This window comes from Pogona vitticeps, chromosome 5 (assembly GCF_051106095.1).
Source record: "Pogona vitticeps strain Pit_001003342236 chromosome 5, PviZW2.1, whole genome shotgun sequence".
In the NCBI taxonomy this organism is placed as follows: domain Eukaryota; kingdom Metazoa; phylum Chordata; class Lepidosauria; order Squamata; family Agamidae; genus Pogona; species Pogona vitticeps.
The window spans coordinates 173,794,138-173,811,752 of record NC_135787.1 but is presented as its reverse complement, the minus strand read 5'-3'; the positions used below and the strand labels follow the sequence as shown (position 1 = coordinate 173,811,752).

The window sequence follows — 17,615 nt, the reverse complement described above, 5'->3', positions numbered from 1 at the left end:
TATCATTCTGGAAACTTGCTGATTCTATAGCTTTAACTCACCCACTGAAATAAGCATTACCGTCATGCAGATCAAATGCTTTTCCTTTCTTCCTTTCTTCCTTTCTTCCTTTCTTCCTTCCTTCCTTCCTAGACATTGTCCTCATCTTGAACTCTTGGAGTGTCACATGGAGTGCCCAGCTTCAGACCATCTTATCCATCATCAAGTTGGCTGCTCTCGCTCTCATCATTGTCCCCGGCATGATGCTTTTAGCCCAAGGTACTCCATTTCATCATCTCCGCCATCATCAACAACTTCATCTATTAATAAATGTTATAATCAACAAAATGCAACAATGTATGTCTTTTAAAAAAATCTAGCATTCGTATATCATACCAATGGGACTGCCTCTGCTCACACTTAGACTGACATGCTTAGATTGATCTCATAATAGTGGCAGACAAACACTTTATCTATATTCATTTTTGATAAAAATTTACCAAAATTTGCAAATGTCTTCACTTCTCCCCCCCCCCCCATGAATGGTGGCAGATCATCCATCAAGTCTAAGATTTTTGAGTGCTTACTTTGACCATGCAAGTGTACTCAACCTCTATGCTGAATTAGGATTGCCACCTATTTATCTGTGAAGCTCCCCCATCTTTAACAACCACACAATCCTACTCTTGAATAGGAATATCTTTAACTATTAAATCTGGCAGATGCAAATATTTTAATTTATATTTCATTTCATTTCTGAAGACATGAAAGGCATTTGCATACTTCATATTTGAAAAAGCATGGAACTGAGGATTAAAAATGTGGAGGGAGAGTAAACAAAAAGTTGACAGATTTTCCTGTCTCTACATCAGAGGTCAGGGGTCAGTAAGAATATGTATACACTGGCCCTATTGGTGCAGGCTGGTGCAATCTAAATAGTCACTTGAGGTTAAGAGAAGTAGTGATATGTCATTTGGTATCATATCAACCTCAGTTGACCCTCTGGGTCCTTCCACCATCAATTGATCACGTCCCCTGCTCCTCTGTGGCAGGAGAAGTAGAATTATTATTTCATCCAGTGCTAAACAATCACTAATTCACCAAATCACTTAGATTAATTTTTTTAAAAAATCTTTGCCTTGTGGGTAGTGCCGCTTGAGACATGGCCCACAGCCATGGTTTCAATCAGCAGCTCACACAAAGGCAAGGAATAATGTTTTAAATCTAATATAAGTGATTCAGTCCAACAGTAATAATTTAGTAGAGTTTAAAAAAACACTATAGAGAAGCAGGGGAAGTGTTCAATTTCCCAATATTTTGAACTGGCTCACTTATTAAGCCGCTTCACAATATTGCAAATTGATAGTGGAAAGAGCCTTCACAGTTTTGATAGCAGTAAAGCTCAATTTCATTCCCAGTTATTGCCCGTGCTGGGATTGGACTAAACTAGACCATAGCACCCTGTACCACCAACAACAACAAAACAACAACAACAACAACAACAAAACCCTAATAAGAGCTCAAAAAGGTGCAGGTTGGGGGTGCCCTCATGGCAAATTGGGGGAAATTGGCTCACTCTAGCAATTATGTCATATGGCCACTTCGGGGGGCGGGGGAAGCAAACCAATCTGCTTCCACAACACACTTAACATCAGGACAAATGCCCACCTAAGCTAAAAATTTCTTCTCATGATGCAAATGATAAAACCAATCCTAAGCTTAACCATCTTAAGCAAGTTCCCATATCTATTATTTGTTTGTTTCTTTTTTTTGCCCAAACAATTATTTTCTTTAGGCCATATTGAAAATTTCCAAGATCCTTTCAACAGCGAGATGCTCGTTTTGGACAAGCTGCCATTAGCTTTTTATGCAGGGATGTTTGCATATTCGGGATGGTAAGAAACCTTGATATCAGCTTTTGTGACAGCTTATTAGTATTGTCAGCATCATGGAAATAATTCTGCTACCTGTCTTGTTTTGTTCTCCCCTTTTACAACGCAGGTTTCAAACTAGTTTTGTACGAGAAGAGTTAGTGAAGCCAGAACGGTGAGTCCAGGAGATGAAGCCTCTGTATGTGGCAAACAAGCAGATGTTGAAAATAAGTATGTGTGTGAGAAGTGAAATATGAGTAACAGATTTATATGCTCAATGTTGTCTGGCTATATCATCAAATCAAATAATGTTTAATCTTTTAAGAAATGAAAGTATTGAAACCTTGTCAAACTCAAGTTCAAATTTATTTAGGTGTAATAGCCCATAGAGTCTAAAAATACATTGAAACAGAAATTTGCCACATCTACATCTACTTTTTCATGCTTTTAATTGGAGTCTTTGGCCAGAATTATTGGAAGGAGGCAGGAATACATGCTTACTCAAAAGCAAATCCTATTGAGCAGAATCAGGTTTAGTGCCATGTCAGCATGCGTAGGATTGTAACTCCAGTCAATCTTTCAGGAACTTGATGGAGGCTGCCTTCTAATATAATGCTGTTTTATATCATTCATAGTGTGAACCTATATGTGCCTACACAGAACCAGGTCTCCCTCAATTAGGCTGAAACTAAACACTCTAGAAAAACCAGATCAAGTCTGCAGTGAATTGTAGCAAAGGATGCCAAACCTCCCTGCAGTTCAAAATGTAATCTATTCCAAATCCTTCCTGCTTGTTTTTTACAGATAGATTACACATTTGGATGGTAGAGGACTACCTCTTTTTTCCTGCCAGTTGTCTGTCTACCCCTTCTCCATTTCTCCCATTTGTCATGCCCTCTCACTAATCCTTAATAAATGTATTTTCTTAAGAAATTTATTTTACTGTATTTATTTATTTATTTATTAGAATTTTATCCCGCGCATTTAGACAACGTCTACTCTGGGCAGCTTACAATAAAATATCATAAAAACAATTAAAACAACAATTTAAATCAATAATACAGTATTGGTATTATTCAAGATGGAAAAGTATAAACAGAAAATTAAAATAAAAAGTAAAGTCAAGTATTGACAGGAGGGAAGGCCTGCCTAAAGAGTCAAGTTTTTAATTGGCTCTTAAAAACACCCAGCGAGGGAGCCAGGCAGATCTCTGACAGAAGGCTGTTCCAGAGTCGAGGGGCCACTGCCGAGAAGGCCCGGTTTCTTGTTCTTTCTTTCTGGGCCTCCCTCAGCATTAGGCCCCTCAGCCGTCTTTCCTGGCTATAGCAAATGATTCAAGTAGATCTAGGTGGGGAGAAGGCGTTCTGCTAGGTATCGAGGTCCTAAACCATTAAGGGCTTTATATGTCATCATTAACACTTTTAAATCAATGCGGAAACAAATGGGCAGCCAATGCAAGGCAGCCAGAGTGGGAGAGATGTGTTTTCTCATCCCACTAAGAAACCTGGCTGCCCCATTCTGCACCATTTGAAGCTTCTGCATCAATCTCAAGGGTAGCCCCACGTAGAGCACATTACAGTGGTCTAATCTTGAGATTACAAGCATATGGACCAGAGTGGTGAGGGCCCCGCCATCAAGATAGGGATGCAGCTGGGCAATCCGCCACAGATGGAAATAGGCAGAGCGGACCACTGATACCATCTGGGTTTCCATGGTGAGCGCTGGATCCAGATGTACCCCAAGCTGTGAACCTCACTCTTCGTGGTGAGAGTCACCCCCCCAAAAAGAGAGGGAGTTTCCCAAACCATCAATGGAGGGGCCACCCACCCTCAGGACCTCCGTCTTGTCCATATTAAAAGAACTCAAGTAGTCTCACAAAATATTTAAAGGCTAAAGACAGCTAACAAATTTACTGTGCATTACAACATTAAACATATCATCATTAAAACAACCCAGGATTTTTTTAAAAAGTAAAACTATTAAAGCACATTAGTAATAGTTTTAAAAGGCCCAATATTCCCTGTTATACAGTGATGCCTCGCTTAATTATTACCTCGTTAAATGATGAATCCACTTTATGATGAGTTTTTTGAGATGGCTACTGCATTTGCAAAACGATGTTTCTATGGGGAAAATTCACTTAACGATGATCAGTTCCATGCTTTGGGAACCGATTTTTCGCTAGATGATGATTTTAAAACAGCTGATCGGGAGCTCTAAAATGGCCGCCCGCTGTGCAAAATGGCTCCCCGCTGTGCTTTAGGATGGATTCCTTGCTTTACAGGCACCGGAAAATGTCCACCCTATGGAGGATCTTCGCAAAACGAGCAGATATTTCGCCCATTGGAACGCATTGAACCAGTTTTCAATGCATTTCAATGGGTTTTTTAATTTCGCTTGACGAGGATTTCGTTTAACAGTGATTTGAACGGAACAAATTATCCTCCTCAAGCGAGGCACCACTGTAATTCCTCCTTTGATAACCACTCGGTTGCCAAAACTTCAACTCAACAGAAATGCCTTTATCTGCTATCAGAAAGACTACAGGAAGGAGCTAGCCTAATTGTCCCTTGGCAAGAAATTCCACAGCCTGGGAGCAGCCAATGAAAAGGCCTTGTATCGTGTCCTCACCAGACATGCCAGTGAAGGTAGCTGAACTGAGAAAAAATCCTCCCCTAAAGATTTTAAAAACCTGGGGAGGCTCATATAGGGAGATGTATGCTCCAGTTTCCCATTTTAATTTCTCAGAAGATACCTTGCATTCTGTGGATATCAATGATGCATTGAGCTGCCATCATACATATTTATGACTTTATTATTATTATTATTATTATTATTATTATTATTATTATTATTATTATTATTATTATTATTATTATTATTATTATTATTATTATTATTATTATTATTAGTATTATTAGTATTATTAGTATTATTAGTATTAGTATTATTAGTATTATTAGTATTATTATTATTATTAGTAGTAGTAGTAGTAGTAGTAGTAGTAGTAGTAGTAGTAGTAGTCGCTGCTGCTGCTGCTGCTGCTGCTGTGAAAAATGTGTGTATTCTCACAAACCTGGCTCTTCCCAAGCCTCCTGATACTGCCATCTTGTATCAGCTTCTTACACCATTTGGATTATATAAGAATCAGCACCCTTATCATGCACACACAATCAATGTACAGTGAATGTGTATTGTCACCTGACAATACTTCAAGGCCCAGAGACATTTGGGTAGTGCGGGCAGCATATAACTTAAATAAATAAATAAATAAATAAATAAATAAATAAATAAATAAATAAATAAATAAATAAATTCCTGCATTTACTTTAAATGTGCTTATTATGGGGATAAATTACTACAGTATATTGTTTACCATCTTTTTCTCACTCCCCCAATGTTTTATTTTATTTTATATTTGTAGAAACCTCCCTCTGGCTGTGATTGTGTCGGTGATCACTGTGGTTGTTGGGTATATGCTTACTAATGTTTCCTACTACACCGTACTGACAGCAGCAGATGTCCTTGCCTCCCAGGCAGTAGCTGTGGTGAGTTGAAAGCCAGCATTGTTGTTAATATCAGATCCAGTTCCTTTCACCTCTACCCCCTGGGAGGGTTTGATCTGCAGTAGAGGGGGTGAGAGCTCAGTTTCTAAAACAGCAGGAAATTAGCATTGGTTTCACCAAAGGAAGCCTTCTAGAGTTGTTTTTTCTGTCCTGAGGTAGAAAATCTAAGGAACATTCCTTCAGGGAGAGAGTTAGGGGTGGGCGTGGGGTGGGGTATTATCACCTTGAGACTCCAGCTGTGCTTATCTTTTGCTATTTATGTTCATTTATAGCAAAATTGCAGTCTGTTAGTTTTAGTCATTTCCTAGAACTGAGCCAAAACGTCTTAAAAGATGCTTTCCAAGGCAAAAGAACTTGAGATTTCCCTTTTTTTAAACCACCCTGTTCCTCCTCCCCCAGAAAAAAAAGGTCAGTTTGAAGAACTATCTTTAAATCCTCTTCACTGTTTTTGTTGGTGGTTTCCGTTTTCTTTCCTCTCCACAATGCTCTGGAATTCAGAAACAAATGGTACAAATAAGTATCATTCCAAGAGGCAATTCCTTAACTGCTAAAAGCATCTGAGTACCCAGCAGGTGCCTTTCTCACCTTATATAGTTTGCTTTCTTTTGTGATTAGACTTCACTTAGGACTAAATCACAGGATCCCTTTGAAACTGATATCTTAAATACGTAAGTCTGCCTGAATGACGTGTCTCTAACACTAATGTGCTGGAGCTCTAATCATGGAGTACCTATAACAACCTACCTGCTCTTATTGTCCACAGTTGGGAAGGTGTGATAGATCATCTTCTGAGCACTGACTGCTATTACGTAGAATGAGGAAAGTTTGGAAAAGTCCGTTTTTAGAATGCTTTCTCATTAGGTTAGCATGACTAGCTTCTGGGAATTGTAGGACCAAACAATAACATATACCAACCTCAGGGATGAAGGCAATAGGTGAGAAAATCTGAAAGGAGGAGAGGTTCCTAGGCCTGTGGGTGATCAACTGAAGCATTAGTCAAAGAGGCCATAGGTCAATCAATAAACATCACCTGATGATTTTTGCTCCCACTGAATCTATTCACCAGTAGCCTCATGTTTCTGAATTCAAAGCGTGCTGTTTCCCTCCATAGAGTTTTGCACGCAAAGCATTCCAGAGCCTCATCTCAGTGATCCCGATCCTGGTTTCCTTGTCTTGCTTTGGAACCATGAATGGAGGTATCTTTACATTCTCAAGGTGAGCTACCTGCTATGTCCAACCTAACGTCAGGGGCAGGGAACCTCTTTTGGCCTAAGGGTCGAGTCTGTGCCAGGGAAAGATGCCTGGGCCCATCTGCTACCAGTGGGGTGGACAGGCTGTGGTCTGTAGTGAGGGGGAACATCGCCCAAAGGGGGACAGGGCTGGTGGTGTTTCTCTTTTTCCCACTCAAATGCCCTTCCCTTTTCTATCTCTCCCCCCCCCCCCCCAAATTTATACCTGTTGATGCTACTTACCTGTTCACAGATCTATAACCAGGGCAGAGCGACTGGCGTTTTGACTAAGGATGACAAAATTTAGAGTTGCAAAAATGTGCTGTTAGCAAGGTGCAAATACACCTATTATCATTTGCTGGTGGAAGTGCCGGGATCTGCAACTTCTCCACCACTAGCCGCTCTGCCCAAGACAGAAAATAACAAAAAAGAGTGTGGCGCTCACGTGGTCATCATGTACTCAGGCCCAGGCATCCCTCCCCATTTCTCTGCCCTCTCCCTTCTGGCAATTAATCTCACGTGCCTGGAACTTAGCTAACAGAGCAGCAAAACTCCTGCTACCAAAATTGCTAGTGGAGGTTGTGCTTATTCACTTACCCATACTGGAGAGTGAAGGAGGGGAAAATAACCTCCCTCATCCCACAGTGACCTCCACCGTGCTTCACTGCTCAGCCCCCGCTGAGAAGCCCTTTCTGGCTTTTAGGCAGAGCTTGGAAACAGGTACATACTTTTAGGTGGGGAAATTCTAGGAGTCGTAGCTCAAAGGGGTAACTTTCCCAAGCTTTGTTCTCATGCCTTTTAGGCTTAACGCTTCTCTAAATTCTTGTTGTTGGTGCTTTTTAATCCAGTGCTTTTTATCTGTGGATGTTCATACACTCCCTCCATCCTAAATTTGGATTTCTTTAAATATATTGTGTGGTGGGGTTTTTTTTTAAAAAAATACTCTGTAATGCTTTGAGAGTTGTTGGCTAAAGGGGAAAATGATGTAAAAGGACAAAAAGGTAAAGGTAAAGGTTCCCCTTGACAATTTTTGTCCAGTTGTGTCTGACTCTAGGGGGCGGTGCTCATCCCCGTTTCCAAGCCATAGAGCCAGCGTTTTGTCCGAAGACAATCTTCCGTGGTCACATGGCCAGTGCGACTTAGACACGGAACGCTGTTACCTTCCCACCGAGGTGGTCCCTATAGATCTACTTGCATTTGCATGCTTTCGAACCGCTAGGTTGGCGGGAGCTGGGACAAGTGACGGGCGCTCACTCCGTCGCGTGGATTCGATCTTATGACTGCTGGTCTTCTGACCCTGCAGCACAGGCTTCTGTGGTTTAGCCCACAGTGCCACCACGTCCCAAATCCAGATTCCTAATAGATAGACTCCTTGGGTATGATTGCCGCTTATTTTCTCCTTCTAGGACACTCTTTGTCGCTTCAAGGGAGGGTCAGTGGCCTCCTCTCTTCTCTATGATCCATATCCATAGACATACACCCCTCCCAGCTGTCATGTTGATGGTAAGAGCCTGCTGTTTTCCCACTACATTGATAATAAGAGCTCAGAATAAGTTCTTCTTCTTCTTTAGCTACAAGTCTTTGAGTCTTCCCAGCCAGCAGAGGGATTCAGAGGTTGGAGTCCTGTTACGCCATGAATGCAAGTGGCAGAACATTTGAAAGTGAGATAACGCAAGTTAAGAAATCTCCGTAGAGATTATCTGTTGCATATGGATTTACATGACTCTGCATGCAACAGATAAGGTATGTGGAAATTTCTTAACTTACAGCAATTCACCACTGAAAGTTACACCCCTTGTGTAACTGCACAAGAGGATTTCAGCCAGGGAGTTGTTTTCTTTTTTAAAAAGGAACTTTTCCCAAGCGTTGGACAGATCATCTTTTTCAACTACTTCTTTTAGAAAGTCTGAGATGATTAGAGAAACAACCGTGGCAATTCTGTAAAAATAATATTTACTTTCATGTTTATACCCTGTGTTTCCCTCAAACTACCATCCAGAATAACACAATGCCTAATGGAGGCTAGAGAACAATAACAGGAGATGCCATTGTAAGCATTGACACTGCTTATAAGATTTAAAAGGAAGCTGCAATGTAAAAAGAATTTAAAGACAGTGACTTTAGTTGAATGGCAATTTTTAAAAAAATGTTCAGAAATACAGTAATCTATTTCTAGCATTCCTGAACCCGTTTCTCTCCCAAGTGCTGGGCTAAAACTCACATGTACAATCAAGGGCAACTATAGGCCATATGGTCTGAAGTTGAAGAAGGCTGGTCTTCCTTGTTGACTTCAATGCATGCAATAAATCACATTACTTCTTGCAAAGTCTATTTCATGCAAATTGAATGCCGTATCTTAGGCAGAAATGACAGTCTATGCATCTAAGCCACATGGAAGAGTGAAATGGAAATGGAACCATGGTCAAGGAAAAAGAATAATTCCAAAAGTGTAAGAGATATTAAACAAAACCAAACATCTTTTAACTGTTCTGTTTGCGTTATACTCTTCCACATTGCCATTGGTGTGAGCACTTCGGTTCTTCCTGAGATTGCAGAAGGAGGATCTGGTGTCCTCTTGTGTGAGCACTGAGAGCTGCAATGGAGCGATCTCTGAGTTGTGTCAAGGCAGAAGAGAGATCCCAACAGGTGCTGCATGTCAATGGATCCTCACACTCCACAACTGCAAACAATATATTGGCCTTTCCTCTTTTTTTCTGTAGCAAACTAGCATGGCTACTCCCCATATACCTCCTGGAAAGTATTAAGACAGGTATTACGGAAAATTAACAGTTAAGTGTTTTGTTCACTCATCAGGCCAGCAGTGGTACAGTGATATGCAAGTACTTAGGCCAATCCATTATATTTTGGGTGATTAATCTGGTTTTTTTTAAAAAAATTAATCCGTTGACACCTCTGGTTGACATCCATCAATGTGTTCCACATTGATTATTTTGTAAAGTATTTCAGCAGATTAATTCTCATAGGTCAGAATACTGACATCCATAATTGACTGTCCCAGATATGTATGTTTTGACCTTGGGCAAAGTTCTTCCACTCCCCATAATAACATCCCATGCTGAATGCTGATTCTCTTCAGTCAAGGATCTGCATCTTTGCACGTCTTTCTACCGCAAGCATTGACATCACTCCAGTGTAAACCGGGTGAAGAGGGATTGACAGCCTCCTATCCACACCCGAGAAGACAACTTTTAGTCTAATGTTCAACAACCTCCTGGTGATCAAACTGAGACGATGATTTACTGAAATGATTTTATCTCTGCCCCCCTCAGTTCCCCCTGGTTACAGCCATGATTTGTGTGGGAGAGCTCTACCACCTGCTGAACTTCTTCAGCTTCTCCCGGTGGCTCTTCATTGGCTTAGCTACCCTTGGGCTTACAGTTCATCGTTGCCGTCATCCCGAGATATCGAGCCCATTCAAGGTAAGGCATAGCTGCCACTCAGAACTTGACAGATTCCTTATCTGTCCCACAGAATTCCCAGAATTCCCTTGCCGGCATGACCACTAGCCATGATGGTGGGGTATTCTGGGAGATGAGGTCTAAGCAAGTAACTATTCCAAGCTTTCAGATGTGGCGATGACGCTTCCCTTTGTTGGCATCTTTTTTTCCTTTTGGGCACAAAGAATAATAAGAAGGGCAGAAAACTAACTTAGATTCAACTGCCGTTCAAATAAGTAACTTTTCTAATCTCCGCTTATCACTGTTTTACTCTTCTATGGAAACTCATTTTCTGTACATTGATGGTTAAAAGTAGTGCTTAAAGACTAGTCTTTGTGAGCTGAAAGAATTCTGCTTCTAATCTCACCCTCAGCAGAGATAAATTCTCGCCGACCAACAACTTGATTCTTTCTGGGACTAGTTTTGAGGCAATGTGGTGCAGTGGTCAGAGAGATGAATAAGGACTAGGAAGGTCAGGGTTTAAATCCTCTTTCAGCTATTCATTCATTCATTTTATTTATAACCTGTCTATCTCCCAATAATGTTATTCAAGGCAGCTGACAAAAAATTTAAAAGACAAGTATGGTTAAAATAATACTTTCAGACACTTATAAACTAAGAAAAAGAAAAAGAAATACAAAGCCAGCTCCAGATGGGCTTGACCACCTTTCCTAGCTGCCTAGGGATGATGAGAATTATAATCCAACATATTTGAAGGGCACTCGGTGAGGAAAAACTGTTAGGATAACAGCTCTTGCAGACTACAATATTTTCACAATTCCTAAGGCAGAACATTTATGATCACACCATTGCTATGCAGGTCCTGCCTCCTTGTGGCCACAAACTAGATTTTTAAAATGTTCTTATCTTTCTAAGGAAGACTTCTTTGGTTTATCCCTGCAATGTTTAAGTTGCAAGGCCAGGTTGCCCATATTTAGCACATCCAACACTGGTACGCACCAGCAAGAAGTCCTCACATGGAATAATCCATGGTGAATAACAAAGCAGAAAAATTGCAGTTGTAAGCTTCCAAAAAGGAGGACTTTTAAAAAATTGAAGACAAAGGCATCATGAGGGATGGGGTGGTTTGTGGGAGAGCTCTACCACCTGCTGAACTTCTTTGCCGGTGTATACATAAAATGGATTTACAAAATGGGTGGTGGCAAAACAATGGGTAAAACAGTGATGACATAGCTCTACAGCTGTGGGGTTTTTTTTTTAAAGGGATGGTTGTGACTTCCTGCTTTGAATGGGTTATGGTGTTGCTTTTTTAGTATGGTATTTATTTGATCCTTTTAAGTATCTGTATACTCACTGTTGTTAGCTTCAAATTCTGTTCTTTTAATAATGTAAGCTGCTTTGGGTCGTTTTTAAGGAGAAAAGCAAGATAAAAATACTTTACATAAATAAATAATACTATACGCGTAAATGACAGTGACAGATGTCTAGCTTCAGATCTGACCCTCTCCTTACACTATTGCATCAGGCAGGCTGCCTGCCTTATAAAAGAAGAATTATACTATGCATGCCTGAATTCGTGTTACACAGTTTATAAGAGAAATGCAATACAATCTCCAAAAAGAGATGAATACCAATTTTTTTAATGAACCAGGGTTTTTTTTAAAAAAAATGGTGCATATTATAATAATCCATTTAGCATAATAAAGCTAACTGAAGCACAAAACCATTCAGCATAAAACTAGGGTGACCAATTTTCACCCCCACTGAAAATTCCCCTCAGTAGATTGGTCTTAGTTTACCAGCTTCCTTGGTGCTTAAGAAAGAGAAAACCCGATCGGCTCCAACCGAATGTGCTTTGGGAGCCATATGCAGGACCACAGGGTCGGAGAGGCTCTTCAGATATTCTAACACCAAGCCATTTAAGGTGTTGTGAAGGGGGGGAAAAAACAGCCACATAGCACTTTGATCTGAACTTAGAAACAAACTGGGCACCAGTACAGGTGAAACAAGATGACCAGCAAAGCAGGCACAAAAAAAGCTGAACCCTTTTCAAAAGCAGCTCCACAATTAGCATATGGTAGTCATCTAGTCCGGATATGACCCGGTTATTGTTGTCTGCTCTACTGTGACAGTGTCTAAATAGGCTCTGTCGCTGTGACAATGCAAAGGCATCCTAAGCCACTACTTGCATACAGAAGGACTGGGATCAGATTCAGATATACAGTGGGGTCTTGACTTGAGAACTTAATCCGTATTGGAAGGCGGTTCTCAAGTCAAAAAGTCTGTAAGTCAAGTCTCCATTGACCTACAGTGCATTGAAAACTGATTAATCCTGTAACAGGCCGTTTTTGTTCCATTTTGGTTTTTTTCTGGTCTGTAAGTCAAACCTAAATTTTGCGGCCAGAGAAGTCTGTAACTCAAAAAGTCTGTAAGTCAAGCCGTCTGTAAGTCAAGGGTCCGCTGTACTCCCAAGTGGTGGATTCAATAGACCTTCCAGTGCAGAGTGGCCCTTTCTAGGCTAGGCCTTATTTCCACTCCTAGTTCAGTTGAACCTCTGGTCTGGATTAAACCTTGGTTCATTAGCCTTCATCCAGTTCATTAGTGCACTCAGAACCTAGTTCGAAACATCTGCTGTCTCCTTGGCATTGGTTGAAAAGGAGAACAAGAGGATCTCACATTGATGATCGGTGTGGTAGGTTTTATCTATCTAATTGCTGTGTGTCTTGATAAAATACCTGAACCTGCATTGTGGTATGAGAAAGCAAAACTTCAGAGATGGAGGGACAGATGTGTTATTTATACAAGCTATAGATCAAAGACATAGCAGCACAGGATTTAACATGTGATAACACCCCAGGGCTTGGAAATATAACATCATTGGATTACAATTCCCAGAATCCCTTAGCAGCCACGGGAGTTCTTAATCCAGAAATGCAATTTTTTTCCAAGCTGGATGTCTTATTTGAAACATTCAGTTATTCCTAGCAAAACCCTGGTTCTCACCCTTATAATCCCTTTATAATCCAGGTTCCTCTCTTCATCCCAGTTTCCTTTACAATCATCTGCCTTTTCACGGTGGGAATGTCTTTCTACTCGGACCCAGTCAGTATCAGTATTGGCTGCGCCATGGTTTTAAGTGGCTTTCCAGTTTATTACTTGCTCACGAACGGATTCATGCCGAATGGTTGCCGTACCACATTCTGTAAGTAGATGCTAATCGATTTTGAATTATTGTCTTTAATATACCATCCTTATAAATAACGGCAGGAGATGCCATCCAGTCTCCCATAGGCATAGATTCCCATATAATGACTTGGGACCCAGATATTTAAAAGAGCACTTCTCCCTCTATAAACCTGCCTGGATCTCTAAGAACTGATGTCCCACCATTTAAACCTGTTCAATATGAGGAGACACACAGGGGAGGACTTTCTTGACTGTAGAATGCCCCTCCCCTTGGAGGCTTGACTGGTGCTGACATTGGCATCATTTTGGCACCAAGTCAGAACATGCTTATTAATTTGACCCCTTGGGGGAGGGGTTGAGGATCATGTCCTGCACAGAGTTTAGTTTAAAAGTCTTAATGCTCTAATGTTCTAAATGCATGTGTTCTGAACTGTTTATTTTTAAATTAGTTTTAAAGATTTGAATGGTTGATTTTTAAAGACCGACTTTAAATTGCTGTGAAGATTTTTTTTTTTTTTTTGGTTTTTAATTTGGTTTTACGTGGCTCCGCAGCCAGTTCTGAGATCTTGTGATACAGGTCAGACTTTAAATGTTTTGAATAAATAAATTAAAAATACATAAATACAGTCATAACAAAGTTTTCTTCACATCCTGGGTCATTTTATATGCTGGCTGTGGCAGGGAAGAGGAGACCAGTATATACCGTATCTTCCACATCCCCATTTGGGACTCCCTTTCAAGTTCTGAAATCATATAAGTTTACCAGTTGTAGGACATAGGTTGGACAGGAACAGAAGAGTTTCATACAAGTCTTCCATTCTCTGCAGTGGCTCAGTGGGATGCATACACATATACTAAAGGGCATGCACTGCAAGACGAATAGGAGAAGGTTTTATCCCCCTGTTGCAGGTGTGGGCATAACTATGACACTCTTAAGGTTCCATACATGGTATGTACAACTGTAGTACTCTGAGCATCTCTGATGCCACTCAGTTTTGGAAGTTAAGCAGAGTCAGACCTACTTAGTTCTGGGATGGAATATGACCTCACCAAGAATTTCCAAGTAGAGCCAGGAGAAAATCCAGTGTAAAGCTATGGAGAGTTTCTGCCAGTCACAGCTGGTGATACCAGGCTAGATGGGCGGATGCTATGGCTCAGTATAGGTAAATATAAAACATAGGCACTATAAAACATTACAGTGGTGCCTTGCTTAACGATTGCCCCACATTACGACAAATCCGCTTTACGACGATCTTTTTGCGATTGCAATTGTGATCACAAAACGATGGTCTAAATGGGGAAATTTCGCTTAGTGACGATCAAAAACAGCTGGTCGTCGGGTTTTCAAAATGGCCACCAGGTGCTTAAAATGGCTCCTCGCTGTGTTTAGGGATGGATTCCTCGCTATACAGGCAGCGAAAATGGCTGCCGTATGGAGGATCTTTGCTGGACAGTGAGTTTTTACCCCATTGGAATGCATTGAACAGGTTTCAATGCGTTTCAATGGGGTTTTTAATTTTGTTTTACGATGTTTTCGCTTAATAGCGATTTTCCTGGAATGGATTATCGTCGTTAAGCGAGGCACCATTGTACTTGTTACCCTAGTAAAGTAAGTTCATTCCTGCTTGTTGCATTATTTTTGAAATATAATTTTATTACGTCTTCACTACCAAGTGACTCATTACAAGTAAAGACATGGCCTGCAGACTGACACAGCTGCCTCTTTGGGAACTGCATTACCTGTAACTCATTACTTCAAAGCTCTGGATGTAAAAACAATGATCCAAAGCTTGTGAGAAGATCATTTCATATGAATGGATAAACTGGTGGATATTTTTCAAATGTTGTCATTGGGAAAGTTGTGGTTGCCATGTTCTCGATCAATCACTACTAAAAAGCTCCATTAATTAAGATTTCATCCATTACTGAAGTAAAGAGTTTATACATTTGAAACCCCATTACATGAGATATTTCTACTTTTACAATTTATTTTCTTTCTGCAGATTATCTTACGTTAAAGCTTCAGATACTCCTGAAGGTGGTACAACAAGAGATCAAGACTTATTGAGGAGCATAAACCAGGGGGCATTACAACCCTCTCCTGAAATCTGTCTTTCAAAACTGATTCTATGAAGCTGCCTTCTCTGTTCGCTTATAATTCATGTCACGCCATGGAGCCCATATCTCCTGAAATAACTACTATTTCTGCTTCCAGTTTGGTGTTTTTAACACTGGATGGAAAAGTCACAAAGTGATCAAAGGCCCTGGAAAGCTTGTGTGATAAATCACACCATGAACTGTGTTAGAGTTGGCACCCATCTGGTCCTGATGTTGGCTTCATCTGCCATCCAGGTGGGCATGAGCAAATCTAAACTCTGATTTTTGGCTCACAGGGATCCACCTGAATCCATGCTCCATCTATCAGTGCAAGCTTCTGTGGAGTGAACAGTTATTTGTTGATTTTGAATTCATATTATACAGAGTGAGGGGAAATTGTCTTGTCTAAAAAATGACAGCTCCCATTTTTCCAAGCTATGGTATTGTATGTCGTTGATGTTATGTGTCATCAAGTTGCCTCTGACGTACGAAGATCTAATGAATGAGTAATCTCCAAAATGTCCTGTCCTCAACAGCCCTTCTCAGCTCTGTGGCAGTCAGTCTATCTCATAGTTGGTCTTCCTCTTTTCCTCCAGCCTTCAACCTTTCCTAGCATTATTTTCTTTTCCAGATATTGAATAATTGTTATTATTAGCCAATATCTTCTCTTCCATGTAGGCCTTTTTAAATTTGGTTTGGCCATTGTGCTTTGGTCAAGGGCATCCATTTCTTTAGAAAATTCAAAACAAGTCCAGAAGAGACAAGGGTGTGTTTTGCTGTCCTGGTGACAGGCATACCTTTTCTGTGGAGTCAAATATGCAGGATCTGCCCCCCCGGGGGGGCGTATGGCCCCCATTGAGAATGGCTGACTAGATGATCCTTTCCAATTCTGTGAATCTCTGAACTAGGAAAGCAGATCGCATAAGATTTTCCTTTACTCTTACGCCACTGCCACCATGCAGGCCCTCACATGGCCTTGTTCTGTCTCCTTGAATTTTCTGTTCTTCAACAACACAGGGGTAGGAGATATTGTTGGGTTGTTGTGTTTTTATTACAACTCCACAGCTTACTCATTGGTCCTTCTGGCTGAGTAAGTTATAGGCTAAAAGGGCACTTTTCCAAACTTTGAGTGGAAACGTAATGCTGTCTAAGTGTTTTCTTCCACAGAAAGCTCCTAGTGTATACAGATTTTTTTTTAAAAAAAGGCTTAATTATGTCAGCAAAGGAATATTTCATAAATTTACATTCACATATCCATCAGTGCAGTGGGAATGTGGCTACTGTATTTTTCTATGTATAAGACAATACTTTTGTCTAAAATCTTTAGACTAAAAATTGAGGGTCATCTTACGGAATTAAGCTGAGGAGAGAACAAAAACAAGTGGAGGGGAAAGCAGGGATCAAAGCGATCCTGCAGCTGCATGAGGGGGAAAGGAATCAAAGCAATCTCATAGCTCCATGAGGGGAAAAGGGATCAAAGCGATCATGCAGCCACGAGATTGCTTTGCTCCCTTTCCCCCTCCACTTGCTAAGCCCCACTTAGATTTTTAAATTTTGGGTTAGAAAAATGGATGTGTGTGTCTTATACATGGGGCATATTATACACAGAAAAATACGATAAATTCAGGCTGTCATCCTGTGTCTGGTGACTTGGGAGCAGTGATGTAGTGGAGCCAGTGCTTGTGGGATTGATGTCTTGAGATCTTTTGGGTAGCAGGGAATATAACAACCTCCCCCACCTCCTCTATAACCCCAGCTCCCTTTGTTCCCTCTGAGGTTAGCTGCATTACACACAGTAGCTGGGAGAGAAAGTCATCATTGATGCAGTGCAAAATATTTGAGGATGTTTTGGTCTTGAATGGACAAATAAGAACCTTTAACTTTACCAAAGACTGTTCTTCAGTTTTTTATATGGACTGACCCAGTTGCCTGGTTTTTTTCGACTCTCCTTACAAAGGGGGCACTTCCAAATTTGCCACTACTTGGGAGTGAGTCCCATTGAACTCAGATACAGTACTTATCTGAGTTAAATTGTATGAATGTTGAACTCAGATGCTTATCTGAGTTGAAATTTCATACAATTGGTGACATAATCTGAAATAACCAAAATAAACAGGATCTTTTGAACTTGTGCTTTCATTTGATATGCTCTAGAAACCTATGTAACTACTGTAAAAACACTGAGTTATATAGCAGTCAAGGATATAAATCACTTTGTATAACTCAGTCTACAATTATGGGTTTGAAATAAAAGAAGTGTTTCAGAAA

The 17,615-nt window shown here is 40.6% G+C and overlaps 1 protein-coding gene and 1 long non-coding RNA gene across 10 annotated transcripts in view; one reads left to right on the top strand and one right to left on the bottom strand.

Annotated features, from left to right (window-relative positions):
* The window catches only part of LOC110082703 (cystine/glutamate transporter), a 35,931-nt gene extending 18,316 nt beyond the window's left edge, over positions 1-17,615 (top strand). For all 9 annotated transcript variants that reach the window (XM_078376241.1, XM_020800500.3, XM_078376234.1 and 6 more), the window contains 9 exons: positions 133-258; positions 1,775-1,874; positions 1,981-2,025; positions 5,275-5,398; positions 6,528-6,631; positions 8,052-8,148; positions 9,936-10,085; positions 13,092-13,266; positions 15,254-17,615. In XM_078376241.1, coding sequence (XP_078232367.1) covers positions 133-258; positions 1,775-1,874; positions 1,981-2,025; positions 5,275-5,398; positions 6,528-6,631; positions 8,052-8,148; positions 9,936-10,085; positions 13,092-13,266; positions 15,254-15,318 — 986 coding nt within the window. In that variant the 3' untranslated portion in view covers positions 15,319-17,615. The remainder of the gene's footprint in view (positions 1-132; positions 259-1,774; positions 1,875-1,980; positions 2,026-5,274; positions 5,399-6,527; positions 6,632-8,051; positions 8,149-9,935; positions 10,086-13,091; positions 13,267-15,253) is intronic.
* LOC144583123 (uncharacterized) lies at positions 110-7,005 on the bottom strand. The gene is made up of 2 exons (XR_013536728.1): positions 6,889-7,005; positions 110-299 (listed from the first exon to the last, which is right to left on the bottom strand). It is a non-coding gene; the product is annotated as an uncharacterized LOC144583123 (long non-coding RNA).